Here is a 13,995-nt window from a genome sequence, read left to right on the forward strand (position 1 = left end):
AAGTCTCTTAGACTTACATATTTACTTCTTAAATCTTACAATGAAACTTTCATTTTTGTTTCAAAAAAATTAATCCGAAATTGTATTGTGGCAGAAAAAAAAAAGCTCAAAAAAAAACATGAAGAGGAAACAAACCGGCAACACCGGCCAGTCCAGTTTGTTGACATTGAATACGATTGATAAGGAAGTAGCAAACTTTTTCACACAGTGAACTAGGCCTATATAAAACTTGTCCAAACTCAGGATTTTATACAATTTCGCCATCATTATGGAGAACGGGACGGAGAAACCGGACCAGCCGCCTCAGCAAACTACAGCCGAGTTAACAGCTCTGAAAAAAGTGGCGGCGAAAGGTAAGCTTTGGTGAGAAAATTGATAAAATCTAAGCCATGGTGGTGTGGAGATAGTAGATTGACAGTGTCCATTGAACACTGTGGTTGGCTGGCCCCTGAGTGACAGCTTTATTTTTATCCGTACTTCCGTGTTGGCCAATTATTGTATTGTACGAAATGGCTAGAGCTCCTAAAAATAGATTCGAGTACAGAATGTAGCAATTGACATGAAAAGTACCGTAGCATGATTTTATTTAGGGTAATCTTACTGAGGTGGAGTTCAGTGAGGGGTAGGTGGGGGGGGGGGGGGGGGGGGGGAGTCTGACAGGATCGATGAACACCACCCCAAAATTAATGGGACCTATGTACTGGCGGGCCTACATCATTGGTACCAATTAGCCGAAAACCATCTTGGGTCGAAAAATTGTATGCCTCCCCCCTCTGCCTACACAGACTCAAGGCAAAAAATTCATTGCGGGAACCAAAGCATATAAGGTGCACGGACCACACTAAAATTATAGGCCGTACATAACTAAAAGGTTGTGCCAGTGTTCGAAATATGAATCAAAAAGTTACAGGCCAGCTGGGCTTGACCTTAAAAAGTTACCGGCCAGCCAGGCCGGCAGCTAGATGCCAGTCAGAAAAGTTACCGGCCAGGCCAATAAAGTTACAGGCCAATGGCCGGCTGACCGGCCCTATTTCGAACGCTGGGTTGTGCGCACCCTTTGATTGTGAGTTAAAAGAATGTGAGCGCAGCATGAGGTCACCAGCCCTTATCCCCCCTATTTTTGGTGTAAAAAATTCTACCCTCCCCCCCCCCCAGTATCAGGGGTAGGGGTAAGCACAAAAAATCAAAGGGTCCACTTTAATATTTATCTGGACCCTTGTGTACCTGCAAAACCAACATTTAAGGGGTCCAATGAGAATTTGGATGTGGATTATCACAGAAGTCTCAGCATATGAACAGCATCCAGATCATTAGCGCCAATCCGGCTTGAAATGTGGGGGGGGGGGGGACAATCGGCCAAAATTCAGTGGCGGCACCAGGAATTTTCTTCTGGGGGGCATGGGGAATTGAATTTCAGGGGACAAAATCGACACATTTTGCCCAAAATTGCCTCAAAAAGTGGAAATTTACGTAATTTGGGGGATTTTGCCTCAAAAGTGAGGGGAAACTGCAGGGGGCAAGACAAATATTTTCCCCAAAGTGCCACCACTGCCAAAATTGTCTAAAAGTGGCTGAAAACCCCCAAAAATGGTCATTTTGCCAAAAAGTGGGGGACCTACTGATAATTAATATACCGGTAGCAGCAGCTCTACATAAAGCAATGATCTAATGTTATTTTTAATATTTCAGCGATTACTGAACATGAGGAACTTAGAAAGAAATACAAAGCCTTGGAAGTCAAATTCAGGAACACAGAAACAGAACGAAATGAACTCAACAAACTACTCAGACAGACCTCTCAAGAATTTGACAACCTGAAAAGTGGTAAGTCTCTATGATGGTAAGCAGTGGGGAAGGGATGGGGGTTGATGGATGGTCAGTGGGGGAGGGGGTGGGTGGGGATGGTAAGCAGTGGGGGATATTGGGTTGGGGGATGGTAAGCAGTGGGAGGGGAGGGCGAGGGGATGGTAAGCAGTGGGGAGGGTGGGATGGGGATGGTAAGTAGTAGGGAAGGGGTGGGTGGGGATGCATGGTAAGCAGTGGGGGTGGCTGGAGGATGATAAGCAGTGGGAGCAGGGGTGGCGAGGGGATGGTAAGCAGTGGGGTAGGGTGGGATGGGGTTGGTAAGCAGTGGGGAAGGGGTGTGGGGGATGGTAAGCAGTGGGGGGGGGGTAAGCAGTGGGGAAAGTAAGATGGGGGATGGTAAGCAGTGGGGAAGGGGTGGGTGGGGGATGCATGGTAAGCAGTGGGGTGGCTGGAGGATGGTAAGCAGTGGGAGAAGGGGTGGCGAGGGGATGGTAAGCAGTGGGGTAGGGGATGATAAGTAGTGGGGGCGGGGTGGTAAGGGGATGGTAAGCAGTGGGGGGAGGGTGGGGTGGGGGATGGTAAGTAGTTGGGGAGGATGGGTGGGGGATTCATGATAAGCAGTGGGGGTGACTGGAGGATGGTAAGCAGTGGGAGAGGGGGTGGTAAGGGGATGGTTAGCACTTAGCAGTGGGTGAGGGTGAGGTAGGGGTGGTACGGTAAGCAGTTGGGGAGTTGGGGGATGCATGGTAAGCAGTGGTGTTGCTGGAGGATGGAGGGGTGGCAAGGGGATGGTAAGCAGTGGGGTGGGGTGGTAAGCAGTGGAAGAGGGATGATAAGGGGATGGTAAGCAGTGGGGTGGGGGATGGTAAGCAGTACGGGGGAGGGGTGGGTGGGGATGCTAAAATCTCAAAGAATCTGACATAATCTTACAGAATCTCCCTGAAATCTCACAAAATCTCCTGTGATTTGTTTTTCAGTATCGGAAGTAGCTTGTAAAGACTATACAGATTTGTCAATTCAACTAGAAATGGAATCACAATGTCGGGTTACAGCGGAGTCGTTTGCCTCTAGGGTAAGTGATATAAAGGGGCGTATCTGAGGGGAGGCAGTGGAGTGCGCAGCACATTGAAAGTGGGGGGCCAGGTTTTTCAATTCCCCCGAATGGAGTCTGATTAGGAGTGTAAGGTGCAGGCGAAATCAGTCATTTCGGGGAAATGACTGATTTGATTTGACAAAAATTGAATCCTGTCAAACACAACAGATTCGGCTGAAATTTTATATTCCCAGTTTCATTCAAACCTAAATAGCTATAACAAAGACCAATGTGATACAATGTGACTATATAGGCTACACATACATATGCTGAAATAAGGAAGTACATGTTTGGTATAAATGTTTACATAAGGGCCATCAAAGTACAAAGTTTATACAAAGTCTACAATATAATACTTACACCTCACAGACAGGGATTGGGAGATATGGCAGGATATTTTGTGGACACTCAACCAAATTTAATTTAAAAAAAATCATAGCCATTTATTGTAATAGTTTGTTTGTGACTTTATTATGAAAGTTGCCAAAATGGGGGGGGCAACATTTGATATCATGTCCCCCATGTAAAAACCTGGGGTGGGGGACATGTCCCCCCCAGGTATTGCAGAATTTTAAACTCTCCATCGGTCAGGTCCAAATAACAGGGGCGTATCCAGGTTGTTGAAAAGAGGGCCCGCTCATGAAAAATTCACTCCAGGTTTGTGGCGACCATTTTAGCTAATCTGGGAGCTTGGAGTAGAAAATTGTGTTAAAATCACCTAAGAATTTGTCAAACATTTTTTCTCCTTTTTTTGAAGGGGCAGGGCATGCCACTCCCACCCTGGATCCATCCTAATAACCACATAGAACTCATTTGTCTGACTTGATATAAAATTAGGATATCACTCATACTTTGTATGATCAATGTGCACTGTGCGTGTTTGTGCAAAAATGCACTCATAGGCCTACTCCCTTCTTGATATATATTTTTTAATGAAAATAGAATTTAGAATTGATTTTTTAAAAAGTACGGTAATATTGTGTAGGTTTCAACTTTTGGGCTATTCCAGTTGATGAAATCCATGATAACTCCCTATGGAAGACATGACCTCAATCGTCCATTAGAGAGTGACTCCCTTTGAAATCTGCGCCCCCCTGTGTGGGAGATTAAGGTCATGTCTAAAATAGGGGGTGTATGGATTTCAACTGGAATAGCCCAGTATGGACAAATATTAAACTTGATGAAAATATCTGACAGTAGCAAGACAGACAAGGAATTTCCTGATGTGAATCAAAATGGGCCATTCCAGATAACATTATGTACCCCCTATGGAAGGCATTACCTTAATCTCCCACACAGGGGGTGTAGATTTCAAATGGAATCGCCCATTCAGGTAACCCTATTTGAAATTCACACTCCCTGTGTGGGAAATTAAGTTCATGTCTTCCACAGGGGGTGTATGGATTTCAACTGGAATAGCCCAATGACCAGAGACAATAAGCTCTAATATGGAAATAGATAATCGTTGAAAGTTTGCTGCTTAATTTAGGTATTGCAGTGTGTAGTTTGTATGAAATTACATCGTACAGGCCGCGACAAATCGCCTGTCCAATAGCCCGGGGCAATCAACTTTTTTGTCGGCCAATTAAAACTCTGAAGAGCTGTGCCCAATCGGGCAAGTCCATGTAAAGCTTACAGAGTACTACTTATGTCAATCTTGGCGTGATCACAGAAGTAAAAAACAGTGAAAACCCAAGTAAAAATCTTCTTAAATTGTAGTACTCAAATATTTCGAAGATATCCCACCCCAGACTGGCAGACAGTATGCTAATGAACATGATGTTTATTTGTGACGTATTGGTATTATATTATAGTTTCAATGACGTCAACTGGCCGTGTATTTACATATATGGAGGATTATGTACAATTTTTTGTACATGAGATTGAGACATACTTAGTAGTGCTTGCAAAAATACGTAAATCGTGCGTAAGTCTATGTTCCAAATTTTAAAACAAGAGAATTGATCAAGCCGTTTTTGGATTATACCAAAATGTCTTTAGGGGGGGACTTACTTTTTTGGAACCGTTTATATGTTCAATTGGGGGAGGAGAGGTAATAATGCTGATTATGCTGATAATATTTCTTTGTAGGGTTATTTGACAAAACTTCCCATCCCCATTTTGTAAATTGTACAAGGGGGGGGGGGCAGGAACTGTTGGGCAGGTTATTTTGAAAAGTAAACTCAGGTCACACTGCAGAGTAGTCACTTTACAAATTAAGGGAAGCAGGGGGAACATGTACATTTTGAACATAAAATCACTCTACATTTAGAGTAGACATCAGGCTATTCCAGTTGAAAGCCATACACCCTCTATGGAAGACATGACCTTAATCTCCCACACAGTGGGTGTAAATTTCTAATGGAGTCACCCATTCAGGTAGTTAACCACATTTGAAATTCACACTTTTTGTGTGGAAGATTAAGGGCATCCATACAGTGTTCGAAATTTTGGTTGTCCGTTCGCCCAAGACAACCAAAACATGCCCCGGACAACCAAAAATAATGCTCTAATTGTCCCGCGGACAACCAAAGATCTACAGCCAAAAGTCACTTTTTCAGCATGTTAGTTTGCTCAAACCTGACACAACTGACACTCACTCCACTTTATTGGTCAATGTAGTTGTTTCAGATTGTGTCAGGTAACGGACAACCAAAAACCAAAAACTTTGGTGGACAACCAGAAATTACAACCTGGTTGTCCGTGGGACAACCCCTTTTATTTTCTTAATTCGGACACTGCATCCATATCATGATCAGGCCTCATCCACTTTTTGTGTGGGAGATTAAAGGTCATGTCCTCCATAGGGGGTGTATGGATGTCAACTGGAATAGCCTGTTTTGCTGAGTTGTGTCACATATATTTTGATGTAACCATTTCCAAGTATTGTAGAAGTGGATATTTTTGTGGTACATTAATTTTCATGCTTTTCACGCTCAATGCAGCTTACGAGAAAATTAAAACACGCGAATATGTTATTTTTATGTATAGGTCTATATAAGAAACTCAAAATCGCAAAATTTGAAATAGTTACAAATCGGCAAAACAAGTAAATTTACACACATAGAAATAACCACTTTCTTTTACAGTACTTGACATGTTCAACCCACATAAACCATTAATTTCTTCAGTGACATCATAAAGTCCTACGTCAGATATTGTATGTAATCATCATCGTTGGGACAGCAGCCAATGTGACACAGCTGACACCATTCTTTGTCATTGTTTCGCTCCTAATTAATGCTCTGCATGCTAACCATAGGCTCCATATAAAAAGTCACAAGTTTTTTCCAATATTTTCTCAAAATATCAAGAGCTATCTCAAGACCCACTGAACCAATACTGGGCTTGTTTGTACTCATTGGAATGCAGATTTCAAATATAGTCATGAAAATTTACAAATCTGAAATTTTTTCATTTTGATTTTTTTTTAAAAACTTGTCGTCTGCAGTCGACATCCACATATAGAGAGTTACTCTGTGGCTGTTGCTGTCCAATCATTATAATTATGACTAATTGATTTAAAATAATGATCCAAAAAATACAATGTAAACTGGAGGAAGGGGCGGGGCACCCAATACTAAGATATGCATTATGTGCAGTCCTATTAAAAACCCCGCTGTTTTTTGCCCGTTTGCCCACTGAAGACCCCCTATTGTGTGTATTTCCGCCACAAAGACCTATGCACTTTTCCCCATATTTTGCTTGTCCCTAGACTGGCCCCAGTCTCGGTTCAGTTCCATCTCTGGATAATGTAACAATAAATAATTACATAATGCCCTATTCCTGTAACCCCTCCCCCTTAGTTTTCTCAATGCCAAAAACCCATTCCTCTTCATCCACAAATCGACGCCACTGATTACACACACAGTCAGTGCAGCAATATAGAAACATACTCGTATTATTAGTGAACGCGAAAGTACATTGAGCGCTGAATCCTGGACTGGTCCAGTCTGTTTCAGATCTCCCTTCCAAATATTCGTTCAACGAAGCCCGGTGATTCTGATGTCAATTACGAAAGCCCCGCCCCAGTTTCAATTCAAATATGGTAGCACAAAGCTATGCCGCTGGATGTGACGCTTAAGATCGGATGGGACACTTGTCAACACTGAGAGGTATTGAGCTCAAGTGGCACGCGCCTGATAGACCCATGGTACGCGCAATAATAAAAAGCAACCACTCGACTCAGACTTAGGCCTATTGTCCACATTGCATATATTATCGCGTGCGGTTTGCAAATGTTTGCACATTATTTAGCTAGGGAAGCCTTTTCAAATATCCCCGCGCTGCCAAGCTGTGTTGATGGTCGGATACAATATCGTTGTTTTAGTCGCTTACACAAACGTTAATGTAGTGAAAACATGGACGTGGTATATAGAAAGATTGCGTGACTCCAAATCCGTAAAAGTGTACTCCCAGCATTTTGTGGGAACTGGAAAAAAAAATTTAAAAAATTTTGCATGATGTTTTGTGTTTTTTAATATGAAAATTGATAATTTGTTTTCATGTCATACTCTATTAATGATATGAAACTGCATTCAAATTAAAAATTTTTTTTATACAATTTCTGGAATTTTTCAAAAAATGGAGGGTGGGACTATACTCGAACGTTGGACTATACTCGGACAAATACGGTATTAATGGCATGAAGACACTGCCAACATTCAGCCAATACTTACATAATTAATGAGCTAGGAAGCATTTTAGGAGTGTGACATCACACTAAGAATGTTAGTACTTGTTTCAATATAACTCCTGTTCTTTTACCCCCAGATGAAATAAAGCACATTTTACTCAAAAGTTTTGCTAGGCATATCCGTCAGGAGTATCTCCATTTATTTGTAATCCAGAATTGGATTTAACTTCAGCTTATCCAATAAAATACGGACCAAAAGGGTCCGTTCCAATACATCAAACGTAGCCTAACTTCTCACGAGAAAATTTCTCAAGAGAAATTTACATACATTTATTGAGTCAATCCTTTAATATAAATACCTTAGAAAAGTGCATAACATTAATCCTACTTTCCTGAAGCCGGGAACATTCAGGAAAGTAATCTGATATTTGACATAATTTCGCTCAACTTCTCATGCACTATTTCTCAAATATATTAGTAACAAATTATTACTATTTGTAAACACTTATGCAATTACCTATGGTGATCAAATTATTTTCATATAATTGGCTTTAAGATGAATTTTTGTGGCCATGTCCCTTTTTACCGCCACCTTTTTTAACCATCTAAACACAGTGTGCCTGCTCACCCGTAAGATACAGCCCTCTCGGGAATTTCCCGAGCCCATGCTTAAATTACTTACCCGTAAGGTATGGGGCCTCTCAAGAACAAGGTGTGGCCTTGATACAGGGCCCTCCAGGGAATTTGCTCAACCCTTTTGCACACACACAAGTGTGGACCAACTTCTCTTTTGCAGAGAAGTTAACCCAAATTTATTTCTCGTGAAGATACGGGCCCTCCAGGAATTTCCCTGCCCTATTGCACACACACAAGTGTGCTCCCACCGCTTTTCTCACAGAGAAGTTAGCCCAAATTAATTTATTGTAACTAACGGGACCTCCATGAAATTTCAAACATGCTCAAAGTGTGGCCCAAAAAGAAGTTAACAGCAATGTATTAACCGGCAAGTTACAAAGCCCTTTTTCAGAGATTTCCTGAACCCCTAGATCTGTGTACCCAAATGAGGATACCCTCCCAAAAGAAGTTCATAACTTGTGAACTTGTTGAATCCAACCCCTTGGTCAATTAACACCCTCTCTTCCTGGCAGTTTGCCATTACCTAGAGGCTACCATTAAAAACTCATATTTCAATACACTTTTGGTATACATGTGATCCTCAATATCCCATACAATATGGGGTCCTCCCAGTTGACTACTGCTCCCGATAAAATTGAATACTGAAATATGAAAAAAATAAAATTTTGGGTGTGGTGGGTGGGAAAATTTTTCCATTACCAAACTCCAGAAACATCTTACTCCTTTCAAGACAGATATCCTTATGGCCTTATCCTGGAAAACTAGGCAGGGCAAGAATGTCATTGACCACTTCTCATTGGCCACCGCAAACAATAGATCCTAAACATCACTGGCCCTTGGATAATGCCATTCCTAGGCAACCAACAATAAATCAATCAATTGGATTTGACCAGGCACTGGTTTTGGACTAGTCTATTCCACAGGGGGTAAATTTGTTTATTGTATATAGATACAATAAACTTTATTATCAGGAATGATAGATTATAGGATATGTTATGTTCCTTTGTTTTCTTTGGTGTTATCGTTAGGATGTTACATGGAAATCATGCCGACACCATCCTTATGTTAAGGAAGTACAGTACAGATATTGCCTATCTCCATGTGAGTGTCTACTGAAGATGATTTAAAGTTTCAATTTTCATTTTAATTGCATTTCTACCCCTTTCCCAGTAACATTGGGAACTGGATGCAGAAACTTGCAAAATCCAAACTTTTCTTTTAATATAAAGTCACTCCTCTATAATTGGGGATGTGCACCAATATTTTCTGGAACAGCCCATAGCAGTTTTAAATCAATTTTACATTGCATATAAAAGCGGGAATGAAATATTTTAAATATTGACTATAAAGGGCAGGACTGTAACCAGGATTTCTTCACTCCCTATGCTAGCATTACTTTTTGTGTCAAAAAAGGGGACTTTTTTGGCCTTTGGCGATGGGGGGGATATCTCAAAACTTGTTATGTTGAAGCCTATGGTTAGCATACAAAGCATTAAAAGACTAGAGCGGTTATCAAGGTGATAGAATTGGGAAGTTAGAAAATGAGAATCACATGGAAGTGTGACATCGCATGGGAGATGTTTTAATACCTGTACTTTATGATACTTATTATGTTATCTCCTCATCATTATAAAGCATGTAGCGGCAATCGCTAAGGGACTGGAGCGGCCTATCGAGGAGATAGAATTAGGAAGTCACAAAATGAGAGCAGGAAGTGTTTATGAGTGTGACTGTCACTAATAGTTGTCAATTGCCAATTAAATTGATCTTTATTGGTTCATAGTCTTTACAATGCTAAAGGCCAAAAAAAATAATGGTTTGTCTCAAAGCTCATGAATGGTTTGAAAACAAATGCGAAATGAAACTTTTTTCATGGTATTTGGAGGAAAAAATCTGATTTTCGCCGAATTTTTCTGGAAAAACTAAAAAACTAAAAAAAAAATTTTAAATAAAAAAAATTCTGCATTTCTTTTTTTCCCAAATCTCATGATTTTACAAATGCGCTGCTGCACGCGCGAGCTTTGAGACAAACCTTTTTTTTTTGACCTAATGGTAAACGGTTTGGCCCTTTACATTAGAAGGAGTACCCTTTGAATGTGTTGGTACAAAAACTCATAACCCACAACACAACTCTTGAGCTATGCTTGGTGAATGGAAGTTGTTGAACTTTGCCATGGTAGAATAGCTCATTGTGAAGTCATTAACCATGGTAACTCAATTTGGACCCATTAAATAAGTTATTTATGAGTCCAAATTGAGTTAAGGACACTGTTGATTGGTTTCAGATGGTGCTGACCAACTCTATTTTAAAAGCTGTCTTTTCTGATGATGTTTTAAAAACCTATTTGCATATTTGGTAAAAGTTTTGCCTCAAAACAAGTTGGTGAGGACTGGAAACTTCACAAAAGTTCCAAAAGTGACCATGTAGTTATTTAGAAATCAAATTCTCAAAATAGCCAGTGGCAGTTTTGTTTTTTTCGGAGGTGGGAGTGGACTCGGGGAGGGGGAGGATAAAGTGAATTTTATCAGGAGGGGGAACCAACCAAATTTATGCAAAACTGCTCCAAAAAGTGGAAATTTTTTGTAATTTTGTGTTTTTACTAGGAGGCAAGAATTCTGCCAATAGCTTGTATGTATGAGATCATAGTCCTTTCGTTTCTATCAGAATTTATATTTTAGGACAGACTGTAACAATTTTAAATGAAAACCAGTGGATAAGTGCATTATTTTTATGCATGAGTCCTAGCTGAAATCCAAGATATCTATATGTAGGCTGTTTGTCTGTTGACCAGGATATGCCTTCGGTCTCAGACGGCATTCTTACAAGTCAAATTTGTCGCAATGTTAATAGCAGAAATCTACTAAAATAATATTCAATTCTTTTATTTCTTTATATCTATTTATTTCTCATAGCAGCAGAGTGAATCATATGCCTTTCCTATTCTTCAGACAGAGACAGAAATATTTTTGCCATTTTTAATGCAGTGTTTCTGCCTGGTTTCTGTTATGTTCTTGAGTTTAAAAAACATGAAAGAAAACACTTTTTATTACTTCAAGTATTGCTTTCTACACCTTAATTAATTTCATTATACCACCTTTAACCCTACCCCTAGTCTACATTATAGCCCTTTTCCTTAATGGAAATTCATGCTTCAATATCAACTCATCTCACAATGATACAAGTGAAGAAAGAGAACCGCTCCCATCCAAAAACTGTGATGCACTGAGAAGTCCCTTGCTCTGGGCAGAGTGGTCACTGGGGATGTGTTATGTTATACACTGGGATCCACAACATGCTCATCTATCAGGGCACAGTTCTTTAACCCTAATACATTTGCACATTCATTGAATGACCTTTGAAGATTTGGGTACAAAAACTCATACTCTGCAACTTGAGGTCAAATTTTACAATAGGATTATGTAATTGAGGTTATTAGACTATGCCATTGGGATGAGGCTATTGTGGTCCATAATGATACTGACGCTGATGTATATTGTTTATCAAAAAGGATATGCAATGCACATCTACCCTGAGTCCCTGATCCATCAAAGTTAAACAAAATCTAACAGAATGAATGATAATTTCTAAGATTCTACCAAAACACAGTTCAAAACAATTAGATCTTCTGACGTACTGTGCACACCTGGTCATGTATGAAGCGTTGGGAAGTATTTGACCAGAATCTGTTGACCTTCATTCCCGGGGTGAGAGGGGGGGGGCACTCAAATATGAAAGTGACGTACCTGTGCCCACCAGCGTACAGAACTAGAGGTCTATCGGTGTAGAATTTTTCAGAAAAAGGGGGTCATTCGGTGTTGGTGGGGGTGTTGGCAATGTCAAAAATGGGGTGATTTTGTATGGCAGTGCCCAAAATTTCACATCATTGACAATTACAAATAGCTTTTTACCCCATTTTACAGTACAAAATAGATGAAACTCATTTATTTTGCTCAAAATGCATGTGAAGCGCACCAAAATTTCAATTTTGAGGACTAATTGTTCAAGAAAGGGGGTCATTCAGTGTGCTACTGAAAAAAACAGGGTCATTGGGTGTAGGATTTGCCAAAAATACAGGGGTCTTTTTATGGGCACATGACGTATGTCAATATATGGGAGTGCCTGCCCCGGGCCTTCATTTGATTCTCAAATCTCAATGCATCCATTTTTGAACCCTATTAAAATGGTCTCTTTTCAAGTGAAAATATGCATATTGTAGCCTACTGGGAAATTTGTTGTGCACATTTTCTTTTGGAACGTATACAGCATGGTTGCGAATAAGAGCCAAAAAACGCACCTCCGGAAAAAAATCAAAAAGTATTGCCATCTGTTTGCTTACGATACCGTCGATACGCGTTATTGGCTGTTGCCGCATTGAACGAGGTATGTCCTATGCCGCCTGATGTGTTGTTATTATTGAAGTGAGCCCTCTATTTGGTAGTTTGTGATAACCAGCCTGGAGTTATCCCCAGTCAAGCACCTCTTATTCTGACACACCCATTACAGGTGCTGGAATAGGCTATTCCAGTTAAAATACATACACCCCCTTGGAAAGATATTACCTTAATCTCCCACACAGGGGGTGTAGATTTCAAATGGAGTCTCCCATTCCCCGAAAGGAGGGGGTGCATTAGAAGCATCAACATCAGCGCAAGTGCATTATTTTGTCTAATTTCTGGAGCAACAAGTAATATGCGTTTATTAACCTATTTCATACACGAAAAGAAAAAACCATGATTTTTGATGTTTTTTTAACAGAATAATCACTAAAAATTTTTGGAAAATACAAGCAAATAACCTGCAAGATAATGAACGCGTCTGAATGCACTACACGGAGTGCATGCCTGTGGCATGGCTCGCATCATACATTTCCTCTGATTGGTTCCCGCTATCTAAAAGTGTATGAATAAAAAAGATATCTAACTGTCTTGAGGAAGATATATGGACTAGGCCCCTTACACAAAGTCATCAGCTAATGTAAGACCTGTATGTCATATTCAATAATAACTGATTGATATCCCAATGTGTGATGAATCAGGTAAAAAATATACTTGGTGGGGAAAAAATGTCCGTAATCTTATTGCTTATTTTATAGCCACCAAAATCTAAAATCCGGAGGGGGGGGGAGGTCTTTCCATGGTTGAAGGTACAAGGGCAAGGGCATGTGCCATAGTTTGGAGGTAGGCCTACCTTTTCAGTGATTTTGGTATATCGATGGGTGGGTTTTCAGTGAAGACCAATGCGCCCTATTGAAAATTGCCCTTATAAGTGCCCAATTAGGGCAAATTTGGGTGATTTTTAGTGGGTGGTTTTTGTTGAAAATTGGTATACTGATGGGTAGCAAAAACAGCAAAAGCAAAAAGTAGGTACGGTATAGAAAGCTATTTAGGCCAGCATGCATTTTATTAGCCTACACTGGCTATCCAGTCTTGTGTTATTTTACAGTATGGGCTTGGAACGGTCCATGGATTTCCCATGGATTAGCATGTGTCCCTCACGGACCAACCTGGGTAAACAAACAAACAAACAAACAAACAAAAAGTCAGCATCCGAAAGTCTGTGTGGCACATCACCGAACAAATTTTTTTGAAGAACTCACCTGGATTTAAAATATGGTACTTTTTAAGTCAGTGCAAATAATGAAATACAACAAACTTTACAATGTTTCACTAATGAATTTTGTAACCCATACTCCCTCTGTGGAAGATTTTAGAAAAGTCTTCCACAGAGGGAGTAGGGTTTTCAAATTGAATACACAATTGGGTAACTTCCATGTGAAATACTCACTCTAGTTGTGGAATGTATAGATAAAGGCAATATATAAGT

General features: G+C 40.3%; 1 protein-coding gene across 1 annotated transcript in view; it reads left to right on the forward strand.

The window, feature by feature from the left end:
• Nucleotides 1-225: 225 nt before the first annotated feature.
• The window catches only part of LOC140162066 (uncharacterized), a 67,223-nt gene continuing 53,453 nt past the window's right edge, over nucleotides 226-13,995 (forward strand). Inside the window, exons 1-3 of the mRNA XM_072185356.1 lie at nucleotides 226-353; nucleotides 1,690-1,824; nucleotides 2,784-2,878. Coding sequence (XP_072041457.1) covers nucleotides 269-353; nucleotides 1,690-1,824; nucleotides 2,784-2,878 — 315 coding nt within the window. The 5' untranslated portion in view covers nucleotides 226-268. The remainder of the gene's footprint in view (nucleotides 354-1,689; nucleotides 1,825-2,783; nucleotides 2,879-13,995) is intronic.

This window comes from Amphiura filiformis, chromosome 10, assembly GCF_039555335.1.
Source record: "Amphiura filiformis chromosome 10, Afil_fr2py, whole genome shotgun sequence".
NCBI classification, from domain to species: domain Eukaryota; kingdom Metazoa; phylum Echinodermata; class Ophiuroidea; order Amphilepidida; family Amphiuridae; genus Amphiura; species Amphiura filiformis.